Below are 20,225 nucleotides of genomic sequence, written 5' to 3'. Positions count from 1 at the left end.
CGCCAAGTCTAGGTCCAAGAGGCTTCCAAACAGCTTCTACCCCCAAGCCATAAAACTCCTGAACAGCTAATCAAATGGCTTCCCAGACTATTTGCACACACCCCGCCACGCTGCTACTTCTCTCTGATATTATCTATGCATAGCCACTTTAACAACCCTACCTGCATTTACATCATTATCTCAATTACCTTGACACCAGTGCCCCCGCACATTGACACATTGACTCTGTACCGGTACCCCCTCTATATAGCCCTGGTGTTGTTACTTACTGCTGCTCTTTAATTATTTGTTATTCTTATCTCTTACTTTTTCTTTTTTTTGTATTTTATTACAAACTGCATTGTTTTAAGGGCTTGTAAGAAAGCATTTCACTGTAAGGTACACCTGTTGTGTATGGCACATGCGACAAATACAATTTGATTTGATTTGATTTTAGTCTATGTAAGGGGTAATTACGTTTTACAGCAAAATATCAACAGACATACTACCAATCATAGACTAATGTAACTACATTTACATCTTCAAAATTATTCAAAAGTTTTTGTTCATACATCAAGTTGACTGCAATTTCCTGTTGGAGTGAATAAAGACTTCAGCTCTCTGTTCTACACTACAGTAGCTTAGTCATGACAGCTGTGCTGACACTCCTGCTATAATAATAATGGCCCATTTCACATTTGCTGCTCTTTGATAAAGAACTCAAAATCTACTATACTGTGGCCGCTTCATTTCTCCGATGTCATTTCCTCAACAAATGGATCTGGGCTAATAACTAGGCATCAAAGTTGGACGTGTCAGCCACTGAACAGCTATCATTAAGAAGAAGTTTGAGGTTATTAATTATGTTTGGGGGCCTTTAGATGTCTGTGTCCGGAAGAGATCAGTGGAAAGCTGACATTTGGGATGAGTCATGGTGCCTATTACTGTGGTTATACAGTACATTAAGGACTACCTTACAGGCTTTGAAGACTCTGAACACAAGACTACCTTCCACAGAGTGAACTCATGAATCATTGAACTCATGAGTTACAGATAGAAAGTGGATTTACCAGATAGAGCCAACCATAGTAGTTGTTGTTGTTGTACCTGTAGAAAGTTATTAATGGAAGTTGTGTTGGAAGACTTCAATCCATCCCATTGAACACTTGATTAACCAGTGTAGTTGATTAACCAACCACTTGATTAACCAGTGTACAGAGATTTATGTGCTGGTGATTGATGTGTGGGAGAGAGAATAAAGTAGACGGCACGGGTCAAAGTAATTGATTTATGACCCTGTGTCATGATGACGTACACATGTCCAAATATGAGCCTCCGGCCAGGCCATCCTGTTCCTGTGGTCACGTGTTAGAGGGTGTGTGTTATTTTATATCTATATTGCATCCTTTGAAGAAGTCATGGTGATTGATGTCTAGGGGCCTGGTTGAACTGGGGGGGTTGAATGTTTGAACTTTTGGAACGTGTATGTCCCCCACCCCCAGTTTTATTGCCCTTATGGTTGTTATCTGATGAAGCAGGAATGTCCTGGGGTATTGGCTGTGGCATATGCATTATAAATGTCCAGAACAAGGCCTGCGATTTTTTTAAATAAAGGCCCGAATATTAATAAACATAAAAAATATGTCTCCTAGGCCAATTCTCGGGGTGCTCTGCAGCTCATGTCATGAATCCAATGACAAAAGCCTGGAGGATGTTTTGCGTGAGGCTCCAGAATGTTTTAAAGGATTTTTGTGTACAAGTGAGGGATATATGTCTTACATATTCCAACCTGAGGAATCTACGGTTAAGATATTCACAGACAGTGGGTCCAAACCCCTTTATCGGGCAGAACCCGAGAGTTTTCTCCAGCGCTACGGATGAGAGAATGGCTTAAAATAAGACTCGCGCTGTGTCAAATTGAACAGGCCCTGAGTGATTCAAGTCTACCCGGATATGCGTTGGAAGAGCAGGTCTGCGGACGAAATGATCTGATGGCCCTAAGAGTCGCTTCAATGGCGTATACCCCTGAACGTGTATGGCCCCCAGTTTTATTGCCCTTAGGGTTGTTATCTGATAAAGCAGGCATGTCCTGGTGTATTGGCTGTGGCATACGCATTATAAATGTCCAGAACAAGGCGTGCGAACCCAGAACAGTAAACACGATTTTTAAACATGGATTTTGCGATCAGTGGCAAAGCTGTGATGACTGTAACAACGGAAGCAGGACCGCGGCTGAAACATAGAGAAAGGGCAGAGTATACTGCCGCAATATACGATGCTCCAAAAAAGCGGTTTCTAAGTGTGTATAGAACCCAGATACCGCCCGCAACTGCGCTGAAAGATGAAGTGCTGATGTCTAATGGACAGCACTGGGGGTATCTGTTTGATTACTTGGCCTGTAGAGTGAAACTCTATACGGTAGACGAAGGAGAAGAATATACCGACCAGACATTAGGAGTGGACTATGGGGTTGAAGACTGGACGGTGTTTCGCCAGGTTTTGTGTCCCAAACTGAGACGTATCACCAAGGGGTACAGCTTGTTCACAGACTACGAGACCTGTTGGGAAGGTACCCCTGACTCCTCAGGAAGAGCATTTCACCGGGTTAAAATACAGAGAAAGAATGGACTTCCCTGTGGCTGCGTGGAGTTCTACATCAGCACCGAGGAAATCCGCAACCAAAACATCCGGGAGGGCGGTTTGGTCGGTGATTTTAGGTTGCACATGCTTATCCCATTTAAAAGTTGGGATTTAATGGAATTGAAAATGTTGGAGTTGTTGGACGCTCTGTTTGTACAGAGCCAACAGCGCCAGAGCATTGTTCGGCTAAAAAAGTGCATAATATATACGAATCCTGAGGATTACGATTCAAAGGAGCCCCAAGAAGGTACATCGTCAGAAGGGTCAACCCACGGAGAAAACTAAGTACGCGGCTGCATTAACCACGCCCAGATACCCCGAGGGCTGGTTCAACAATAAAATGAGGGTCCTTAAAACCTACAGTTCTTCACTTACGCATTAACATTCTACTCCCCCCTGGCAAGACCTGTGACACCCCCTTCATGTACACAGGACCAAAAAGGTAAAAAGAATACTCTGAAGTATTTTCTAAAAGAACAAGCACCATGGCTCTTTTACACCGCATGTCCTCTGAAGCTATAAAGACAGAGCTCGATCTTTTCACGGCCCCCTTAACCCAACATTCAGTAGAGAGGTCCAGTTATGTGGAGATAGCCCCACTCTCTGCCATTACAGACAACGGTCCTATAGAGTGTTTCTCCTTAACACAACATTCAGTAGAGAGGTCCAGTTATGTGGAGATAGCCCCACTCTCTGCCATTACAGACAACGGTCCTATAGAGTGTTTCTCCTTAACACAACATTCAGTAGAGAGGTCCAGTTATGTGGATATTGCCCCACTCTCTGCCATTACAGACAACGGTCCTATAGAGTGTTTCTCCTGAACCCAACATTCAGTAGAGAGGTCCAGTTATGTGGAGATAGCCCCACTCTCTGCCATTACAGACAACGGTCCTATAGAGTGTTTCTCCTTAACACAACATTCAGTAGAGAGGTCCAGTTATGTGGAGATAGCCCCACTCTCTGCCATTACAGACAACGGTCCTATAGAGTGTTTCTCCTTAACACAACATTCAGTAGAGAGGTCCAGTTATGTGGAGATAGCCCCACTCTCTGCCATTACAGACAACGGTCCTATAGAGTGTTTCTCCTGAACCCAACATTCAGTAGAGAGGTCCAGTTATGTGGAGATAGCCCCACTCTCTGCCATTACAGACAACGGTCCTATAGAGTGTTTCTCCTTAACACAACATTCAGTAGAGAGGTCCAGTTATGTGGAGATAGCCCCACTCTCTGCCATTACAGACAACGGTCCTATAGAGTGTTTCTCCTTAACACAACATTCAGTAGAGAGGTCCAGTTATGTGGAGATAGCCCCACTCTCTGCCATTACAGACAACGGTCCTATAGAGTGTTTCTCCTGAACCCAACATTCAGTAGAGAGGTCCAGTTATGTGGAGATAGCCCCACTCTCTGCCATTACAGACAACGGTCCTATAGAGTGTTTCTCCTTAACCCAACATTCAGTAGAGAGGTCCAGTTATGTGGAGATAGCCCCACTCTCTGACATTACAGTCCCATAGAGTTTTTCATACCAGGCCACGATGACAACTATCTGGACCTCAACAACACCTTGGTGCATTTGCGTCTAAAAGTTACCAAAAGAGATGGTACTAATATTGCAGACGATGCCAAAGTGAGTCTCATTAATTACCCAGTGGCCACCATCTTCTCCCAAGTGGATGTGACTTTGGGGGAACGTCTAATCAGTCAAAGCAGTGCCATATCCCCATACCGGGCCATCATGGAGTGTTTACTCAACTACTCTGAAGACAATCTCAAGACCCAATTCAGCACTGGGCTGTTTAGCAAGGATACACCTGTAGGCTCTATGGAATAGACAGACCCATCCACCGGTGCAAACAAAGGACTGGAGGCACGCGCTCGCTACTGTGCCGAATCTCGAGAGTCTCATCTGATAGGCCCTATACACTCTGACATTTTCTTTGAAGAACGTTTACTCTTAAATGCGGTTGATTTAAGACTAAAATTAACCAGGGCCAAGGATGAGTTTTGCCTAATGTCTGCGCAGGACGGGGACTTTAGTTTAAAAGTATTGGGGGCCACGCTTTTTATTTAAAAAAGTGTCTGTATCTCCGGCAGTTCGTCTGGGTCACTCACAGGCTTTGATGAAAGGAAATGCCCTTTACCCTCTCCAAATAATTACCATGAAAACCTTTAGCATACCTGTGGGCAGCAGAATCTGCAGTCAAGAAAACCTATTTCTAGGCCCTTTACCGCGATACGTGGTTATAGGTTTGGTTGATCACGCCTCCAATACGGGCAGCTTAAATAAAAACCCATTTAATTTTCAACACTTCAATGCAGAGTATGTAGCTCTGTGTCAGGACGGACGTCAGGTCCCTGCTAAGGCTTTCCAACCGCAATTGAATAACAACATATCTGTGCGAGAATTTTACAATCTATTCCTGGCTACCGGGAGGCATCTAAAAGATCTTTCTTTACCTATTGACAGAAATTATTTTGCAGAGGGTTACACAATGTATGCTTTCAATTTATCCCCTGATGAAGACACCTCAGGAAATCTTTCGGTGGTGTCCCAAGGTAACCTCAGGCTGGAAATGCGTTTCCGTACACCTTTAGCCTGTACCGTTAGCATGATTGTTTATGCATGCTCTGATTCAATCTTGGAGGTGAATAGCCAAAGACAGGTTTCAGTAGATTATTATTAAGGATCGTTGAGCAAAGACATGAATACCCAAGGGCTCATGAGCCGACTGATTGGAAAACAATTTTGCGGAGTGTTGGCTTGTGATGAATTACCTATGGAGAAATGGATGGTGCGGCCTGCCATGTTTACTGTCAATACCCAACCTAAACACATGCCGGGTTAACATTGGCTAGCTGTGACATTAGAAGAGGAAGGAGGAAGAAAAATCTCAACTTTTTTTGATTCCTACGGCTTTCCCCCCGGTTTTTCAAATTTCCCCAAATCTATTAAAGAATTTTTGACCAAAAACTGCTCAAAGATATACTACAACATCAAACAAGTGCAAGATAACCTTTCCACTACATGCGGTCAACACTGTGTATTCTACCTAAGCCAAAGAGCCCAGGGAGTTTCTTTTGAAGATGTTATGTCTCTTTATAAGGATGATTTAAGAAGTAATGATAACGTTGTAGCTTGTTTTGTTAGAAAATATCAAGTGTTCAAATGTGTATCCTTTAAGAACGTGTAATCAAGGCGTATGCTCACGCCAAATGTTTAAAGAATGCCACAAATGTTAAATTGCTTATTTTTTCAAATAAAATTTATTGAATTTAATCATAGTCATTCAAAAGTCATTCAAAAGTCTAACCACCCAGAGAGATCGGGATTAGGGAAAGGTCCGGAGGCATTCAGGGGGGTAAATGGGTTATCATCATTCATTTCATAAGGATGCGGGGGTTTTGAGGCATCTTTAGGGGTGCTGTATCTCGTTGAAGGTTTGTGTTTTAAAGAGTGAATCTGTTGACGGAGCTTATAGTTGGGTACACCCGAGAGGGGAATGTTGAGGATGACCAGGGCCTTAAGAAACTGAAGCCACCCTGGAGGTCTTCTGTCATCAGCAACGTTGTGGGCAGATGTGGTACTTTTAAGCAAGTCAAGCATATGTGAACCCTTGACAACAGAGCCCTGAAGGATAAACTCTCGTTTGTCATTCCAAGTAACTGCCCCATTTGAGTCTTTTATCTTGTTCATAATGTATCTAACATTTTTCCTGTTACGTGCCAGAACATGGGTTAACAAGTCATGCATAACTTTATCTTCAACAGGCATCTGATCTTCAGACGGTAAGCTCACAGGTACAGGCATTACAGGGCTTGGCTCTCGCTAGGCTCGTCATCTTTTAAAGGGTCCTGTAGGGACATAGTTAAATGGCCTGTCTCTCTCTCCCCTTGTTTCACCAAGGACAAATACCTTTGCAAGAGGTTTGTGTATTTTTGGACCTTATCATAGGGGTTCAATCCTTTTTGATTCAAAATCTCCTTCATGGCCGTATCCAAATCATTTTCCGCTGTTTGTCTGATATTTTCAGGACCCTTGTTTTTTAAGTCTATCCAACTCTTGTTGTGGCACCAGATACATTTTATTGGCCATCACCCTGTGTTCAACCCCCACGTCTGGCAGCAATAAGGCTGGTGATGAAGGGCACGGCTATACTTAGTAAAGGTAGAATAAAACCACCAGACTGTTGTATGCTATGTCGTTTCTTTTGAAGACTGACCCTTTTATTGGCAAAGAGTTTGATCACGGTCTTTTGTCTCTTTAATTTTTTCAATTGTGTCAGGGTGAGTGGAATGCGTCCTTTGAGAATATTCAAAGCAATCTCACATAGGGATAATATGAGATCTGAAGAACAGTGACCCAAGATGGCCTTCCGTTCATTAGATGTAGCCCCAACTAGGCTTCTCAAGAGGGGCATGTTTCCTTTTAAACGCAGAGACATAGCGGTTACTTTTTAGGAATGTACGCAGCCGGCCACTCCCACGGGAACAGACCTGTTCGTAGCCTCAGGTGTTCTGGAGTATTTGCTTTTAAATCCACGATTAAATAAGAAAATGGTGCTTTGGTAGCGTCCTCGTAGCTTTCCATAAAGTAGGATTTCCTTCCCGGGTACATCTGCTGAGCTAGAGTGTTCATTTGTAGTTTGTCTCTAGGATTTTTGAACAAAACCATGTAATTGGCATTCAAACTGATGGTGCAGCTATTTTTACCTTGGTGAAACACATTCTGCACCAAGTAAAGCACGGACAGGTTTCTATGATGAGTATATTGGGTAAACGCTCAGGCAATTTCGGGATGTTCGCTACCTGCAAATAGCATATCGTCCAAAACCAGCAGATTGTTTTTATGAGGAGGTAAAAGTTCATCATCGGACAGGGATTCAGGTATTCCTTCAACAAACTTGATTTTTATTGTCTTCAACAATTCATCATACAGACGTTGATAACAAGAATAACAACACACAACATTATCAGGCTTTTGAGATAACACATGTTCAGAATTCTCTAAAATACTTTTTACAAAACAAGTTTTACCACTATTAGACAGCCCTGCGATTAAGGCCGAAAATGGTTGTTGCAACCGGGGGTCAAAACCTTCTACAGCAGTCATTATATCTTAAGCTTTAAGACACACTGTAGCTTGTAGCATAAGTCAGTAGCCAAAGGGCAATGTGGTCCCGTCAGGCAAAAGCAGTCTCTTGTCATAGACTACCCTGAATATTTTAGCAAGTGGGGCATTCCTCAGATGGAAGTCCTTTTTATCCCTAACAATCTTTTTGTAGGAGCTCAAAATCTCCAAGTCACTATTCCTGTCATTTAGGAACCCCTCGGCCAAACGTGTGATTGATTCCAAGTTTTACACGCGGGGCATTTTCATAGTTTTGAGTCACACCTGACACACTGCGGCATGTAGCATAAGTCAGTAGCCAAAGGGCAATGTGGTCCCGTCAGGCAAAAGCAGTCTCTTGTCATAGACTACCCTGAATCTTTTAGTGAGTGGGGCATTCCTCAGATGGAAGTCCTTTTTATCCCTAACAATCTGTTTGTAGGAGCTCAAAATCTCCAAGTCACTATTCCTATCATTTAGGAACCCCTCGACCAAGCGTGTGATTGATTCCAAGTTTACACGCGGGGCATTTTTGTAGTTTTGAGTCACGCCTTTGGCTTTCAACACCACGTGATTCTTTTTAGTCCTAAAAGCATAGCTTTTGGGACCAGAGGAGGACCATTCTGTGATATGGTCAACCTCTGCGAGTTCACTCGTTAAGCCACCCAGATAGTTGCTGAGTGGGGGGCTCCAATCCCCCGGTTTGCTTACATAGATCACAGAGTCTGTGTCGTGATAAAGAACCCACCTCTGAAGCTGCTCCATTAGCTTATACAGTTCAAGTCGGCCATAGGCCGTGGTATTTGATGCAAGAAACACATTTACATTACCCGGGGGTAGAACCCACTTATTGTTACGTCGCCATTGCACCAAGGCAATGTCTTGACTCAAGAATGAAAAATGTAAAATTTCGTATTGGTCCGAAAAAACAAATTCTAAAAATTCTTCGGGGTCTTTAGCATATTACATCTCTGCGATAATTTGCCCAAAAGCAAATTTAAGTACAATTTCGACACATTTCGTTTGGTTTTGTTGACCTCTATTCTGCCAGGGTCAAGAAGTATGCCTTCTCTTTCGTGATAGTCTTGAATGTACCTGTCTTTGCTCTCTTGATCTGTGACCGATGCAGGATAGCCTGAAGCCATTTGCTTGCATCTCAAGAAGGTCTTGATGTACTCTTTAAAAAGAGTGTCTGATTTCTTGGAAAAGTTTCACACTTCAAAGACTTTGGCCACCCGATACCCCATCTCTAAAGCCTTCAACTGTGACCCACACCCCTGTCAGGGTTCTTTCTTGATGTGAGTGATCACATGGGGTTTGCTGTTTGTTTTCACTGCAGGTGCGACAAAGGGGAAAGAAAAGTTTTCCTTGAGGGCCGCTGTAAGGCAACACTGGTATAAACAAACCCCTAGGAGGGTAGACAGTTGCTTTGATCAGACCAAAATAGTTTTGAGGTAAGTCAAAATCATGATGAATAATTCCGAATGCCCCATAGGATAGCATGAGGAACTCATTACATGAGGATAAAGGGATGTAATATCTACATATCCTATTGTCTCGTTGGGTTGCGCTACATACCGCAAGGTCAAAGCATTGGTACGGCCGCCATACAAGGCCTGTCGGGGTTCCAGGGAATCTGGGGTGTCATAGCTGGAAAGGAAGGCTTGAACATGAGGATCAGACTTTTTGAGGGCGGTCCATTCGTGCTCCCACAAAACCTCCACTTTTAGGCTGTAAGTAGCCTGTAAAGAATCCAATTTGTCTTGAAACTCTTGGTACATTTCCCCAAAAGTCTTTTGGGTTAGGACACACATGGTCTGGGGCACAAAGCAAGATTTACAACCATGGAAGAAACAACCGTTGTACTCATACACGGTCTCAACCCCGCCAATCTGGGTGTAGCCATCTACATGGGAAGTGCCAAACGCCTTCTCCCCCCGATTCAAAGCATGTTGAATAAAAATGTCTTTATCCTGGGCCATATCCTCCAACCATTGAATGGACCCACTAGAGTATGACTTAAATTGGCGTCGGTAGTTGTCAGTTGAGGGGATAGCTATAGAGGCTGTAGGCAGATAGTGTGTACGATAGGTTTTCATGCATGCCGATGCAATAGTTGTATAATTCCAGGGGTCAATGCCTGCATCTTTGATTACCTCTTCTCTGAATCTGAGGCATCCTTCATGAAGTATAACCACATCATTGTCACAGTATGATTCCATCTCTTTATGGAAATCAAAGGTGCCATGTCTTACTGTTTCGTACCACGTCATGAATCTTTGATCACACCCGTACACCCGTACATTTCTAGGCTGGGATATGATCCGACATAATATAGATTCTCCTCAGATGTGAAGAAGTGGGGGAACCAGCCTTTCACAGAGTTTTCAAAACCCAAGGCCTATGGCATTTGAGCCAATCGCATGGGTAAGAAGCTTAAATGGTCAATGTATCTCTGGTTGAAGGCTGGGTCTACAAAACACAAGATTTTACTACACAAATGCTTACAAATTTACATGCCTTAGGGTGCCATGTTTCAATTTTGTGTTTATCATAAAAGTAGGTCGAACGACATGTGCGGTGGCAATCCTCACAGGGTGTCAAGTTTAAGGGTTTGCATTGGGCAATCTGCATCCTGACACACTGAACAGTTATAACGGCACAAGTGCCCCCCCCCCCTTTCGGGTGTAGCCGGTATGGCAGGATGGACACACATATGGTGCCCCTATGAACGCCGTGATGTTGGTAACGGCGTAGTAATGTTCGTTTTGCACATAAAAGTACAGAATCTGAGGATGCGGTTGTGGGGTGTTTTGGAACTTCAAGAGAGCTGCATTAGCTCTACTGTGGTACAAAACCACAGCATCCTGTATACCGAGACCCATGGATCTTTGGATTTTGCTGCTCTCAGTACATCCAGGGTTAAGTAAATGCACTAGGCCTATTGCAAAACATAGCTTATTATCGGGATTGTGAACGTTTATGAGGTAGGCACTTTTATTGCTTATGATCTGACTGCATTAGGCTATCAAGCTTCCTTCTCTGCCCACCACCACCCTGGGGTTGACGTATTATTTGCACTACAAGCTCGAGGGTCCGATCTGCTATGACGGCTAAATTTGACTGAACAAGGCATCCTAGCAGCGTGGTAAATTGTTCAAGATCTGCTTCGCCATTGGGTAAAATAAGAGATATTGTGTTATGCAGGCTATCTCCACAAATCTCCAACTGTAAGACATCACGTGGTTCGCCATAATCTCTTGCCGTCTCTAATAGATCGTTCAGAGTGTCCATTATCATTACGTAAAACATCGCATAGTCAAGATTCTGATTCACCCATTGGAAATTGAAAAACTGTCGAATCTCTGTATTGTTGAATTTATTCCGGTACACAACCCGGACATGTCTATCAATACCATCTCCCTCCAGATTTATTAGACAATTTTCCAATTCCCCAAAAACATCTTGTGGCGTTTCAGACTTTACGGACCTGGGCGTTACTGGTTGGTCTATCGCTGTTGGGGTGGCAGGGGCCGAAAATGTCTGACTCTCGTTCATCCGATTAATTAAGGTTATGAGGGCTTCGGGAATCTGTGATAACAGGTTTTCATCGGGCGTCCCTGACTCGTTCATACGATTAATAATTTCTAGGAGTTCGGCTGGAATCTGAGATAATATGCTTTCATCGGGCGTCCCTGACTCGTTCATACGTTTAATAACTTCTAGGAGTTCTGGCGGTATCTGTGCTAAGAGGCTTTCAACTGTCTCACCTTGTTCCTGGAGTTCTGCCATTTGGATAATTAAGGATGTGCGTTTTTGTGTATTTCTGGAATGATAGGTGTTACATGTATGATTTTAGCGTCTGTATTTGCGTTTTTTAATCGGTTTGCTGTTTAACATGCGTGGAATTGTTCTATGCCAGAATAACATATCGTCTCTGTACTGTCTCTTAATTAAAACCCCCAGTTGTTTGTATAGCAAAACGTTCCTCGATTTCAAAGCCCTGGAAAATAATGTGAAAAACCTTTCTTGTTCTATTGCAGATACTGATGCCATAGAATTGACGGGGTCGATAAGGTTGACCGCATCACAGAATAACTGGTCGTCAACATCTGAAATGTCATTAAAAACCGGTCTATCCTCCGCTTTGGTTGTTTCATCGGGAATGTTCGGTGTGCCGGAATCCCCCAGCTCTAGATGTATGTGTCCTTCTGTGCCATTTTTCGCCGGGGAGTCTGAAAGAAAATAATACATACAAAATACGTTATTAAATATAGAAATATGTTAGATACATAAAATGTCAAATACATTTCAGGTATAATACTATATATTAACAATACATAGTTAAAATAGCTTGGCTTTTTTGGCGCTGGCTGTTCTGCCGAATCGCAGAAACCGGGGGGGTGTGACTTTTTTCATCTAGTGTTCCCGATTCTGCAGGGCCTGTCTCCTGGCAGTCTGAAAAAACATTATTTGTCCTTGTTTTAACATATTCTATCAAAAGAGGTATAACTAATAAAAAGACGTATAACTAATAACAAAATGTATAATGGTCTCATACCGTGTCCATGGAGCGCTGGCTCGTGAAGCCGCAAGTTCCCTGCCCAGTAGTACTTTTCTGGAGGGGTGGATTCTGAGCAATGTACTAGAGCTCAGGTTGTGCGCTGCTTGTTGGGGTCTGGAATATGTCGTGAGGGGGTGGAGGATTCCCGGGATTCGCGGTGAGTTTGAAAAAACGTTTGTACAGAACGGGAGGATTGCACACAAGTCACCCGATGTGTCAGATGTCCATAACGAATCCTTTATCACTCTTGGCTGTATGCCGGCTGTAAACACATAAAATAGCTTTGAAAATAGTACACACAATTTTTTTTATATATATAAATATTCTTGGGTATGTGATTAATTATAAGGACTTACAGCAAAAAAATGATGATGGCGATTGACTGACGGGTTTTTGAGACTGAGAAGCCCATTCATGTTGTTCCAGATCCGTTTAAACCTCGTAAAAGCTGCGTAGATGTTTGGGATCCTAACAAACGTTAGACAATATTGCCAGTTATATATATACACTTTATAACTTATATTGGCATTTGGTCTGAAATACACAAATAACTCGGGTTTAATATTACAATAATATCCCGATAATATTCAAACAAATCTTAACATATATTTTGCACTTACTCCAGAAATATCCAGAAATATCCATTAGGAGAGATTCACTTATTCAGAATATATTTTTTAATCTATCCGGGCAGCTAAATATTCGGGCCTGTGGGTTTGCGCTAAAGCTGTGCTAACAGTGTTAAGATACTGTAGATGTTCCACGTTCTGTCCCTAACTTGCGAAAGTACGGAACGAGTTTAAAGGGAGATATCCTGTATGCAACCCCCCTGTATTTTTGGTTTAGAAAACAAAGGCGGTGAATTCAAAGAGACATTCTGTCTACAACCGGGTTGGTGGGGTACCGGGCGCTGATTAGATATCAGTGTTTAACCCGGGGCGGTCGGCACATATCTGGACATGCCGTATGCCTGATAGTGCAAACCTTGGTTTCAAAGGATTCTATACAGATAGAACGCTTGGGCCCCTGTTGAACACACACACACACACACACACTCCTGCTGCACCTGCATTTTAACACACGTTATAATTCAAATTGATTGACTATTTCTTACAGATAAAGGGTCCGGTTAGCCCTGACCATTATCCGTTTCCAATTCACCATCGCAAAGTAATTTGCCCGCTCCATCGAAGCTCCGGACGTTTTCACTCCAGGGAAAGATCCGCCTTCGGCCTTGTGGGTCCTGGGTATGTCTCAACGATAACCTCAGCCATCGGCGTAAGTGTTCACGATTTTCGAAAAGACTGTCCAGCTTATTCATCAGTGTTCGGAAAATTTGGTAATTATGCCATTTAAAACTGAACATTATTTGAAAAAAATGTACATCCTTGCATGCTTTGGAAAATAAAGATGAACTGACAGTTTTCGTAGCATTTGCACTATCAAGACCTGTTCTTCCAATGCATATCCGGGTAGACTTGAAGCACTCAGGGCCTGTTCAATTTGACACAGCGCGAGTCTTATTTTAAGCCATTCTCTCATCCTTAGCGCTGGAGAAAACTCTCGGGTTCTGCCCGATAAAGGGGTTTGGACCCACTGTCTGTGAATATCTTAACCGTAGATTCCTCAGGTTGGAATATGTAAGACATATATCCCTCACTTGTACACAAAAATCCTTTAAAACATTCTGGAGCCTCACGCAAAACATCCTCCAGGCTTTTGTCATTGGATTCATGACATGAGCTGCAGAGCACCCCAAGAATTGGCCTAGGAGACATATTTTTTATGTTTAATATTCGGGCCTTTATTTTAAAAATCGCAGGCCTTGTTCTGGATATTTATAATGCATATGCCACAGCCAATACCCCAGGACATTCCTGCTTCATCAGATAACAACCATAAGGGCAATAAAACTGGGGGTTGGGGACATACACGTTCCAAAAGTTCAAACACTCAACCCCCCCAGTCCAACCAGGCCCCTAGACATCAATCACCATGACTTCTTCAAAGGATGCAATATAGATATAAAATAACACACACCCTCTAACACGTGACCACAGGAACAGGATGGCCTGGCCGGAGGCCCATATTTGGACATGTGTACGTCATCATGACACAGGGTCATAAATCAATTACTTTGACCTGTGCCGTCTACTTTATTCTCTCTTGTGGGTCACATTTTATTTGGATAGTCCGGATTTTCCATCTGTCATACTATCAACAAACAATCTGTTGATAAGCAACTGCTTGTTAAGGTTACAGTTAGGGTTAGGTTTAGAGTAAGAGTTAGGGTAAAGGTTAAGTTTAGGGTTAGGAGACGGGTTACGATTAGGGGTAGAGTAAGAGTTAGGGTAAAGGTTAAGTTTAGGGTTAGGAGACGGGTTAAGATTAGGGGTAGAGTAAGAGTTAGGGTAAAGGTTAAGTTTAGGGTTAGGAGACGGGTTACGATTAGGGGTAGAGTAAGAGTTAGGGTAAAGGTTAAGTTTAGGGTTAGGAGACGGGTTAAGATTAGGGGTAGAGTAAGAGTTAGGGTAAAGGCTAAGTTTAGGGTTAGGAGACGGGTTAAGATTAGGGGTAGAGCTAGTGTTAGTAGATAGTTCAAATGTTACTGATAGTGTATAGAGCACCTACACTAGAAATAAAGTGTTACCAATGTGTCTCCTGTGAAACAGTCATAATAATGTGGAGACGGAGAGAAGCGAGGTCTGTTATCTGTGTAGGGTGTGTTCTGCTCCACTCCACCTACAATGGAGCAGGACATGTCTCCACAGCATGTCACCTCTGCACAGGAGTGGAGTGAATAAAAGAGAGGGAAGAACGAACGGTATCTCTTCTCCTCTTCCAGCACATCCCAGAGCACCCTTTAAACACAATCTACTTTAGAACCAGCATAAACACGGAGAGAGAAAAAACATTTGTCCATCCTCATACATTTAAGGATAATCTTCACAGTGCCATATCTTTTTTTCATAAAATGTATAAACTGGATTCTCTCACTCCTCTCTCTACACACATACTGCCACACACACGCTCAGTCCTGTTGTTCTGTACAGACACAGTGAGACTACGGGACGCTCCGAATCCTATTAGATATGAAACAAACAAAGAGGGGAATGGGAACGGCTCATTGAGGAAGAAAACACACATTCCCTCTCTCTCTCTGGATCTCTCTCTGTATACAAATGTAGGATTTTAATGTTGGGAATTTTACTGCACATCATGAAACGCAAACTTGTAGTGTATTCAAGGTTTTAAAAGGGTTCTAATGTTCCTAATTGTCACTTCAAAATGTCAGACTTGATTTGCTCTAATGCAAAATATATCAGCCCCAACAAAATATTTTCATTAATTATAATCCACATAATAGTTCAAATTTCCTGGTTCTGCAGGATTATTTTCCTGCTGTAGAAAACTGGTTCAAATTAAGATCCTACATCTGTATCCGACTGTGTGATTCTGACAATACCGCAGGGAGATTGATGTGTCTGTCGGTTTAACACCTTCTGTGACTGTTCAGTGAGGAACCAAATGGCACAAAAAAAGATGCATTTCTAAATGACAAATATACACAAGTGTGTCTGTAGGGCGATCAGACAACTCTGCATCAACAGATATAGCTGGTGGAGTGGGGAGGGGTTGATATTAAAAATCATCAGGTATTTTCCCTGGAAAGATATTGGAAATCTTTATTCTAATTGCATACATTTATTGGATGTGCTATTTTGATAAATTCTCTTTGGCACCAAGGGTGTTTTGTAAATTAACAATCAGAGATGAATTTGTGTGTGTGTGCGTGTGTGAGCATGTCTGTTTGTATGCATATTTCCACCAGTCATGACTGGTTTTGTTGATGTGTTGTTCACTCAGACGAATGGTAGAGTACATATCTGTTCATAATATATATGGAACTTAAAGGAACTTATGAATGTACGCACCACATATTAAGACAGAAAATCTACATTAAAACAGTAAACATTTAGGAAAATGAAACAGGCAATTCAGTATAGAAAATTGCTTTAATTCTGATAAGGCTGTATGTATATCTAATTGGGGTACTGCATGTCTGTTGAATGTGGCTCATACTTTCTCAATGTCTTTTTCAATATCTCCATTGGAAAGGCTTTCAGTAGCTAGGTTTCTCTTAACTTGTCCAGTACATTTTTGTCGACATTTAGAATGTCCGCATAGAAAGTACTATAGATGCGACAATTGCATGCCACAGTGCGTTTCCAGTGTACTGCCATGTGGAAAAAAACAGCTGGACATAATGACGTTACGGGAGGTAGCCCGTAAAAAGCCAGCATGAATAGAATGCAAGAAATTACTAATATTTGCCATATTCTAATAATTCTCATGCCTACTTATCGCCACAGGCCCTGCCATTGTAGTCATGTAGACCTACAGTAGTAGAGACCTGAAACAATTTGATGATGAAACTTCAAATTGCAATGTAAAGCAATTCAGGCATTATTGAAAGTCAAGACAATCTTTGTCTTGCAGAGAAACATTATTTTTCTAGTTGAATAAATGGATTTTGAAAGCAGTAGGCATTTACAATCAAATGTGGAGTGAAGTTTTATAGTTAAACGACAACATCACGTGCGTACCTTCAAAATTATTCAGCAAACATATTTTATTCAAAAAACACAGTTTCCATCATCATTTGTTGCAGTAAGGACACTGTCGAACTGATAAAAATGTATTTGATCTTTAGAATATGTCTCCTACGTCTGCCATTACAAATGTTGCAATGCTTTTTTGGGAGACATTACTTTTGTCAGATAACCCTGGGTCAATGGAAACCTGCATACTGTGTCAGTGTGGAATCTACACACAACAACCCTGCTGGTCATCTATGAACGTTTGAACATCTTGGCCATGTGCTGTTATAATCTCTACCTGGCACAGCCAGAAGAGGACTGGCCACTCCTCAGAGCCTGGTTCCTCTCTAGGTTTCTTCCTAGCTACCATGCTAATTTTTTTATTTTTTTTATTTTACCTTTATTTAACTAGGCAAGTCAGTTAAGAACAAATTCTTATTTACAATGACGGCCTAGGAACAGTGGGTTAACTGCCTTGTTCAGGGGCAGAACAACAGATTTTTACCTTGTCAGCTTGGGGATTTTATCTAGCAACATTTCGGTTACTGGCCCAATGCTCTAACCACTAGTCTCACCTTATACATCTGCATTGCTTGCTGTTTGGGGTTTTAGGCTGTGTTTCTGTATAGAACTTGTGACATTGGCTGATGTAAAAAGGGCTTTATAAATACATTTGATTGATTGACAGCCAAGTCCACACTCATTCTCCATAGCAGACACAGGAATGAAATAAGAACAGGCGTTAACTCTCAGATACTGGGCCCAGTTGCACTGTTATCTCTAATTTAGCACAGAAAAGAGGACGTGGGTCGCTGTTGATTATAGTTTGTTTTGTTAGACAGTTCTGTACAGTGTTTTTATCATCTTTACAGAAGCTAAAGAGATTCCTATCTTCCAAGTACATCACTGAATGGTGAATAAGACCAATACTTTCTCATGATGATTCGGTAAGGCTATTCCAGAGATTCTCAATACAAGCAAACACTGTAAACAGTCCTATACACAGAGAGGAGATTCAACCACTACCTTTGACTAGGAATTCACTGTACTTCATAATCAGGGACAGAAATGAAGAATCCCACAAAAGGATCTCCGTGCAGAATATTTTGTTTACTGTATAAGGGAGCCCACATACTCTTTTTATATGTACTGTATTTATATATGTATATATACACAAAGCATCTTACGTACAAAGAAAAAGCTCCAATGAATTACATAGAGCATGCCAACAAAGAAGACTTCTGACTGACATGTCAATCATGGACAGTGACTGTGGGCCCCCGGGTTGACCCCTGTGACCTCTCAGTGTCTGTTTACTCAGCGCTCGTTGTTGTTCCTGCGGCATTGTGTTGCGTAGGCAGAGTGAACAGCAGTCAGGGTCACTGCCCAGGCTCCACACAGACACAGGATAGCTGGCATGCTGAGATGTCGCTTCTAAGATGGATGCCGTTGACAAGGATGATGAAATAGGTAAAAGCAATCCCCACATAATGTCCCTCCAATGTGCCACTGATCCTGTAGGATCCCCTGCTCAGTAGCACTGAGTCTCTGTGAGGATCATCCAGTTTACCTTTGGGGAGGCGTTAGTGTTTTCAAATAACGTTTTTACAACATCTAAATAACCCCGGCTAAGCTGTTTTCGTTTTGAAGGGGAGAAAAAAAGTGTATTTGGGAAATTGGCCATGGTTGTTCTCGTAGAGTAACACCGACGTGAGGCTCATTGATCAAAAAGGGGATTAGTCTGGTCTAAAACCCTTGGCACCACGCTAGCAAAGCTGTTTTATTTCAGAGGATATCCTTCTTGCGGTCACAGGTAATCCAGTCAGTCGTCGTTGATGTAATGGTTTTAGTCCATTTGGAGGGAGGGGATCCTGGCTGGGAGCCTGCGAGGGAACTCTTTGTTAGGTCCTAGGATGAATCTGAAACACACAGGGAAGAGAAGAAGAGAAACACATACACTTAGATAGAACACAGGCATAGAGACGTGTGAGGATTACACCCAGATGAATTTCTCCATTCCACGTGTCTTTTGAACTGAGAGGCTTTGTACAGCCCATCTCTCTCACCTCTCCTCTGCTGTTATTGCAACACAATCTCACACTCAGTTTGTGTAAATATGTACAAAAAGTGTTTCAGTAGATGTCATGCATTTTTGCGTGGTTTAATTCGTGTGAGACTATAAAAAAAAATGTGTGACTTAACTTGTAGGAAATAACACATTTTTGTGCGTCTTCATTCATAGGAAATGTTTTTATTGTGTCCCACATTTATTTATTCTTACGTAGCCTTGTTTTATTTTTCTCAATGTTGTTTTCTATGCTTGTTTTCAGTTAATACTTTGGGACACTGGTGCTATGTTGGATTTTATGAGGGTTGCTAGATTGAAATAAAAAGCTGTATTTGTCTGTTTTTTTTGTATCAACGAAGGTATTTGATTGGGGAATGGGGATGCATTTAAATAAATATGTATTTATTTATTTCACCTTTATTTATACAGGTTTTTTTGTATCAACAAAGGTATTTCATTGGGGATTGGGGATGCATTTAAATAAATATGTATTTATTTATTGTACCTTTATTTATACAGGTTTTTTTGTATCAACAAAGGTATTTGATTGGGGATTGGGGATACATTTAAAAAATATTATTTATTTATTTTACCTTTATTCATACAGTTTTTTTTCTCATTGAGATAATATCTCTTTTCCAAGAGAGACCTGGTCCAATAGCAGCAGGGGGAACAACGTTTCAGACAAAACAACTTCCGTACACTAACACACCATTAAACACAACTATAAACACACATACAGTACAACAATTACATATTACATTAAAAACACAAACATCTTGACTAAAACAGCTGGCCGAAAAACAATTACACTCTTCTATGATATATACATAGATCAAGTGTTTAAACTCCACCAACGAAACTAGATCGTCACATTTTAAAATGTTCAGGAGAGAATTCCAGGACCACAGTGCTAAGTAACTAAAACTATTTCTACCATGACCTGTTCTCATTTTTGGTACTGTTAGAAGCAAATCAGAAAGGGACCGTAACTGATATTTATTTACTGACCTGACTAAAAAAGAACAGAGATAAAATGGCATTTTATCCATTATGGCCTTATAAATCAGTGTATACCAGTGTTTAAGCCTACACAAGGTCAATGACGACCAGCCAACAACGCTGTAGGGATCACAATGATGTGTTAGACGTTTCCGATTTGTAACGAACCTGAGGGGTGCATGATACACTGAATCAAGTGCTCTCAGGGTAGTGGCAGTGCTGTGGCCAGACCTAAAACCTGATTGCATTCCATTT

General features: G+C 41.8%; 1 protein-coding gene across 1 annotated transcript in view; it reads right to left on the bottom strand.

The window, feature by feature from the left end:
• Positions 1 to 16,335: 16,335 nt before the first annotated feature.
• Positions 16,336 to 20,225, bottom strand: part of LOC135527766 (chemokine-like protein TAFA-1) — a 264,346-nt gene continuing 260,456 nt past the window's right edge. Inside the window, exon 5 of the mRNA XM_064956322.1 lies at positions 16,336 to 18,819. Coding sequence (XP_064812394.1) covers positions 18,802 to 18,819 — 18 coding nt within the window. The 3' untranslated portion in view covers positions 16,336 to 18,801. The remainder of the gene's footprint in view (positions 18,820 to 20,225) is intronic.

This window comes from Oncorhynchus masou, chromosome 5, assembly GCF_036934945.1.
Source record: "Oncorhynchus masou masou isolate Uvic2021 chromosome 5, UVic_Omas_1.1, whole genome shotgun sequence".
Classification (NCBI taxonomy): Eukaryota; Metazoa; Chordata; class Actinopteri; order Salmoniformes; family Salmonidae; genus Oncorhynchus; species Oncorhynchus masou.
This window is presented reverse-complemented; position numbering and strand designations above follow the sequence as displayed.